General features: G+C 57.5%; 1 protein-coding gene across 1 annotated transcript; it reads left to right on the top strand.

Annotated features, from left to right (window-relative positions):
- Window positions 1–2,005: 2,005 nt before the first annotated feature.
- SLC27A1 (solute carrier family 27 member 1) lies at window positions 2,006–6,489 on the top strand (the record flags this gene model as incomplete). The annotated part of the gene is made up of 11 exons (XM_017839345.1): window positions 2,006–2,474; window positions 2,603–2,764; window positions 3,185–3,254; window positions 3,403–3,494; window positions 3,838–3,947; window positions 4,209–4,418; window positions 4,661–4,787; window positions 5,174–5,311; window positions 5,497–5,661; window positions 5,776–5,922; window positions 6,270–6,489. Coding segments are annotated over 11 exons (1,848 nt in total), but the record flags the coding sequence as incomplete, so codon positions are not given.
- Window positions 6,490–6,495: the final 6 nt, after the last annotated feature.

Here is a 6,495-nt window from a genome sequence, read left to right as displayed (position 1 = left end):
CCGCTAAGCCCCCCGATCCCCTTGACCCCCCCATCCCTCATGAACCCCCTGACCCCTCCTCAGTCCCCCCCAGCCCAGCTGCTCCAGGATGCTCCAGGATGTTCTGGGATGCTCCGGGATCCATCCCATGGACACCACGGGAGCAGTCACGGGGTGATGCCCTCACACTCCCAGGGAGGGGGGATCCCCCCAAAATGTGGGGTCTGAGGTGGGGACAGAGTCTCCAGCATCTCCCATCTCCTGGGATTCCACTGCTGCCCTTAGTTCCATGGATTTTAGGTCCCCTAAAACAAGGATGTGCCTTTATTCACAAGGATTCCCAAGGATGTGGGGCTCTGGCCATTTCCCTCACCCCCTCTGAGCTCACAGGGAGGGGGATTCCCCCAAAAATTCCATCTGGGAGCACTGAGCCATCCCCCCCCATCTCCCGGGATTCCCCCACCTCCTCACACTCAGTTCTGCGGTTTTTAGCCCCAAAACCCGAGGATGTCCCGCTATTCCCGAGGCCTGTGCCAGCTCCTTTGAGGAGCTGTTTCCTCTGGGAATAACCCCAGCCAAAATCCCGGAGAATAAAGCCCTTCTGGGGCTCTGGGAGCTCTGAAAGGCTCCTCTGTTCCGGGCTCGGCTCCCTCTGACCCTCTGGCAAAAACCAGCCGCTCCCCCTTCCCCGTTCCCGCTTGGAATCGCTCCCGGAGCTCCGCGGGGGCTCCTCGCTGCTCTCCAATGGCCTTTCCAGCCTCCGGAGGTTCTTCCAAGCCCTGCTTGCCCAGCAATTCCGCAATTTCACGGTGGACAAACGCGGCCTCCGGGGAGGAATCGGGATCCCCCCGGGTGGGACCCTGCGGTGGGGCCGGCTCGGTCAGGGAGGGGGGTCGGGGAGTTATTTTTAAGCCAGGTCTATTTTTATAGAGGGGCCAATGGCCAACGAGGTCAGGCAGCAACTTCTCCTGGCAGCTGCTGCCTCGGAGAGCTCAAAGAATTCCAGGAATTGGGGAAAACACCCCAAAAAAAGCCCCTCTGGAGCAGCCGGGGCTGTTGTGCTCCGGTATTGAACCCGCCCAGAGGCACTGGTTGGGTCCTTGATAAGCCCAGGAATTGTTAATATTTATTAATTACTGTTCAAATTAGGGGTGGGATTGAATTCCAGAGGCTGAGTCACGGGAAGAGGCAGCAGCTGTCCCGGTTTTTGGGTGAAAGGAGGAAGTTTTTGGGTGAAAGGAGGAAGTTTTTGGGTGAAAGGGGAAGTTTTTGGGTGAAAGGGGAAGCTCTTGGCTCGATTCCTCGGTGCGGGGGCCACGTGTTGTTCTCGAGGCTCAGGGTTGCTTTGGCTTGGAAAAGCTGTCACATCCCAGGGGAAAAGTGTCCAAAAGGGCCCCAGGAGCAGCCAAACCTTCCTGGCAGGAAAGTCGGGAAGTGTTTTGCTGATTTTCTCGGGAAAACTGATAGTCTCCAAGTGGGTTTTATTGTTGAGATGGGAGAAAACGTCCTTAAAACTGGGATTTACCCTCCTGTCCGTCCCCAGCCTGGCTTGACTTCAGCTTCAGCCCAGTATTAACGTCAGTCTTTAATTTCAGCCCAGTTTCACCCTGGTATTAACTTAAAGTTAAGCTTAACTTTAACTTCAACCTGGTGTTAGCTTCCATCCTGCTCAAGTTTAATTTTAACTCAATTTAATTTTACCCTAGTGTTACCCTCAGCCTGGTATTAATTTTAACTTCAGTTTAACTCTAGGCCAGTACTTCAGCCTGGTGTTAAATTCACCCTTGTTTAACTTCAGCTTTAGTCCTGATTAACTTCAGTTTCAGCCCTGATTAACCAACTTTACCTTCAGTTTATTGTTAAGCTCAGCCCGGCCTAACTTGAAGCTCAGCCCAGCCTACCATTAATGTCACCCAGCATCACTTTCAACTCCACCTTGCTGTCAACCCACCCTGGTTTAACCCACCCCAACTTAACTGTGATCTCCCCATCCCGGGTTAACTCCAACTCCAGTTTAACTTGTTGAATCCTCCCCAGCCTCTCCCCCCGTGCCCTAATCCCGACTCGGAGCGTAAAGCCGGGTTTCTGTGCCCTCCCCAGCGGCCTGTGGGTGCTGCTCCGGGTGAAGTTCCACCTGCGGCGGCACCAGCGCTCCCGGGCCACGATCCCGCGGCTCTTCCAGGCCGTGGCGCGGCGGCTGCCGGACAAAGCCGCACTCATCTACGAGGCCACCGGCGAGCGCTGGACCTTCCGGCGGCTGGACGAGTTCTCCAACGCCGTGGGCAACCTCTTCCAGCAGCTGGGCTTCGGCTCCGGGGACGTGGTCGCCCTGTTCATGGAGTCGCGCCCGGAGTTCGTGGCGCTCTGGCTGGGCCTGGCCAAGGCCGGCGTTGAGGCCGCGCTCATCAACTTTAACCTGCGCCGGGAGTCGCTGGTTTATTGTGTCGCCGCCTCCGGCGCCAAGGCCCTCGTGTTCGGGGGGGAGCTGACGGCCGGTGAGAGGGGAGGGGGCACAGGAGGGGCAGGGGAGGGTTCCTCTGGGTCCTTTCCATGCTTTTAGGGGGATTTCGTGGATTATCTTTGCCTCCCTAAGGAATGTTGTGTCCGTGGCTTTGTCTTGCAGCGGTCTCGGAGGTCAACGGGATGCTGGGGAAGAACATGGAAAAGTTCTGCTCCGGGGAATATAACCCGGATCTGGTCCCCGTGGACACCAAACACCTGGATCCGCTCCTGAATTCAGCTCCCAAATCCCCCCCGGCGCAGATCCCGTCAAAAGGCCTGGATGGTGATTCATCCTGGTTTTAATTCCCAGGGTGGTGGGACGGGGAGGTGGCTGAAAACCAGGAAAACTGAGGGATGGAGGGGTTAAATCAACCACTCCAAGCTCAAAACTCATGGAATCGTGGAATGGTTTGGGTGGGAAGGGACCTTAAAGCTCATCCCTCAGGAGATTCCAGGATTCCATGTTTTGGAGTTCATGTCCCTGGAGATCTAAACCAGTCCCAGGACAACCTGCGTGGAGGGATCCAGGTCATGTCCTTGGAGCTCCACAGACCGTTTGGACACATTCCTGTGTCCCTGGGACATGTGCATCCTCTGGGAACCTTCTGGACACGTCCCCGTGTCCCCGTGGTGTTCCAGATCTGTCCAAAGGGGTTTCCCAATCCACGGGGAAGACCCTGACTCCTCTTTTCCCTCTTCCCAGACCGGCTCTTCTACATCTACACGTCGGGCACGACGGGGATGCCCAAGGCGGCCATCGTGGTGCACAGCAGGTGAGTGGGGGCGTGGCCGTGGGGGTGTGGCCAGCAGGGGTGTGGTCAGTGGGTGTAGTTAGTGGGGATGTGGTCATGGGGCTGTGGCCAGGAGGGGTGTGGCCATGGGGTGTGGCCAGAGCAGGCCCCACCGGTGCTGTGCCCGCAGGTATTACCGGATCGCCGCCTTTGGCTACTACGCCTACCGGATGCGCCCCGAGGACGTGATCTACGACTGCCTGCCCCTCTACCACTCAGCAGGTGGGGCTGCTCCTGCCTCCTCCTCCTTCCTTCCTTCCTTCCTTCCCTTCTTCCTTCCTTCCTTTCTTCCTTTCCTTCTTCTCCTTCCTTCCTCCTTCCTTCCTCCTCCTCCTCCTTCCTGCCTTCTCCTACTTCCTTCCCTCCTTCTCTCCTTCTCCTCCTCCTTTCTCCTCCTTCATTCCTTCCTCCTCCTCCTCCCATCTCCTGTCCTCCCATCTCCCTTCCCTCCCTTCTCCCTCCCTCCCTTCCCCTTCCCCCCAGCAGAGCTGAGCCGTCGTCCCCTCCCACCCCTGCTCCCTCCCTCTCCCCAGGATGACCGGATCCCTCCCTCCTTGTTTTCCAGGGAACATCATGGGGGTGGGGCAGTGCCTGATCCATGGGCTCACCGTGGTCATCAGGAAGAAGTTCTCGGCCAGTCGGTTCTGGGACGACTGTGTCAAGTATCGCTGCACGGTGAGGGAGCCATGGAATGCCTGTGGGGGGAAAAGCCCTGGAGACCCTCGGCTCCGACCCTTCCCCCTGTGCTGCCGAGGCCACCCCCGGGCCCTGTCCCCCAGAGCCACATCCACACCTCCTCCCATTTCCACCCTCCCTGACCGTGGCCAATTCATTCCCACCCAACATTCCCCCCACTCCTCCCTGGGGTCGATTTCCCCCTTTTCCCGCTGTTTTTAAGGATCACCAGAGGCCTGAGCCGTGTTTTTTTTGCTCCAGATCATTCAGTATATCGGGGAAATCTGCAGGTACCTCCTGAACCAGCCGGTCCGTGACTCCGAGAGCCGGCACCGCGTCCGGCTCGCGGTCGGCAACGGACTCCGGCCCCACATCTGGGAGGAGTTCACCCGGCGCTTCCGGGTGAAGCAGATCGGGGAATTCTATGGAGCCACGGAATGCAACTGCAGCATCGCCAACCTGGATGGGAAGGTGAGGGCAACACGGGAAGGGGAGCGGCTCCGAGGGCTCCGATGGCACCTCAGAGTCTTCCTCATCCTCCCCCAACGGATCGCCGGGAGCTACGTTGGCAATTAGCACAAAAAATCGGGAAAAATCCTAATTTTGGGTGAATTTTGGGGTGAATTTCCGAAATAAAACAAGAGGGAACCCCCTGGAAGTGCTGACACAGAATCCCTTCAGCTTTTTGGGTTTTTTTCCCTGTCTTTTGGAAGGTGGGAGCCTGCGGGTTCAACAGCCGGATTTTGCCCAATGTTTATCCCATCCGGTTGGTGAAGGTCAACGAGGACACCATGGAGCTGATCCGGGATTCCCGGGGGCTCTGTGTCCCCTGTCGCCCAGGTGAGTGCCTTGTGTTGATCCCATAAATGTCAATGATCTCATAAATGTCAGCATCTCGAGTTGATCCTAAAAATCTTGGTGTCATCTTGTGTAGATCCCACAAGTCAGTCCCACCTTGTGTCATCCCATAACTATCAATGTCCCCCTGAATTGATCCCATAACTGTTGGTGTCCTGAATTGATCCCATAACTATCAGTGTCCTCCTGAATTGATCCCATAATTGTCAGTGTCCTGAACTGATCTCATACCTCTTGGTGTCTTGTGTTGACCGTAAGTCCCGTCACCACCTCGTGTCAATCCCGTAAGCGTCAATCCCGTAAATGCCTGTTCCTGGCGTGGATCCCGAGGGTTTGGGGTCACTCCGGGGTTGTTCCCGTTGCTGCAGGAGAGCCGGGGCTGCTGGTGGGGCAGATCAACCAGCGGGACCCTCTGCGGCGCTTCGACGGCTACGTCAGCGAGAGCGCCACGAGCAAGAAGATCGCCCACGACGTCCTGCGCAAGGGGGACCAGGCCTATCTCTCAGGTACCTCCTACCGCCATTCCCGGCTTCAGAGGCCCAAATCCAGGATTCTCCCCCTTGAGAAACGGGGTGGGGACGCCCCCAAGGTGCTCCTTTTGGGATGGGATAAACCAACGGGGAACGAGGCGTCCTGGAACGTTGGCCAGGGATCCCGAGGTGGGTTTTTTGGTGCCTCCTGCTCTTCCCAGGGGATGTGCTGGTCATGGACGACCTGGGATACATGTACTTCCGAGACCGGAGCGGGGACACGTTCCGGTGGCGCGGGGAGAACGTCTCCACCACGGAGGTGGAGGGAGCCCTGAGCCGCATCCTCAACCAGACGGACGTGGTGGTGTACGGAGTGGGAATTCCAGGTGGGATGCCGAGATGGGCCCCCCTGGGACTGGGGAGCGATGGGAATTGTGGGCCAAGAGAGCAGATTGGTGTTGGAAATGTGGGAATTCCCATTCCCGCTGTTCCCGTTGCAGGTGTGGAGGGCAAGGCGGGCATGGCGGCCATCGTGGACCCCTCGTCCCGGCTGGACCCGGGGGGTTTGTACGAGCAGCTGACGCCGGTGCTGCCGCCCTACGCCCGGCCCGTCTTCCTGCGCCTGCTGCCACACCTGGACACCACAGGTATGGGCGGGGCCAGGGCGGGGCCTAGAGAGATGGGGCGGGGCCTGGACAGATGGGGGTGTGGCCTAGAGAGAGGGGGTGTGGCCTGGAGAGATGAGGGTGTGACCTGGAGGGATGAGGGTGTGGCCTGGACAGAGGGGGTGTGGCCTGGAGAGTTTTTATTTTTTATGTGTTTTCTTGTTTCTTATTTTTAAATCTTAATTTTTTAGTTTTATTTTTTTTTATTTCTGTGTTTCTATTTCGAGTTCTTATTTTTCCGGTTGGTTTTTTTTTCCCCATTTTTTTTATCTTATTTTTTGTTTTTCTTTTCCCTTTCTCCCTTTGATTCCCTTCAATCCCGTTCCCAGGGACATTCAAGCTGCAGAAGACCCGTCTCCGGGCGGAGGGTTGGGACCCCCGGCTGGTCCCCGACCGGCTCTTTGTGCTGGACCCTCAACGGGGCCGATACGTCCCCCTGGATCGGGGGATGCACCAGCGGATCTGCTCCGGGAATGCTGGGCTGTGAGCCCCCGGATCCCGGGAAATCCAACGGATCTGTGCCAGGAATGCTGGGTTGTCACTCCCTGGATCCCG

The sequence above is a fragment of the Lepidothrix coronata genome, unplaced genomic scaffold, assembly GCF_001604755.1.
Source record: "Lepidothrix coronata isolate B3197 unplaced genomic scaffold, Lepidothrix_coronata-1.0 Scaffold402, whole genome shotgun sequence".
In the NCBI taxonomy this organism is placed as follows: domain Eukaryota; kingdom Metazoa; phylum Chordata; class Aves; order Passeriformes; family Pipridae; genus Lepidothrix; species Lepidothrix coronata.
The sequence above is the reverse complement of the archived record's forward strand: the minus strand, read 5'-3'. Positions and strand labels throughout refer to the sequence as shown.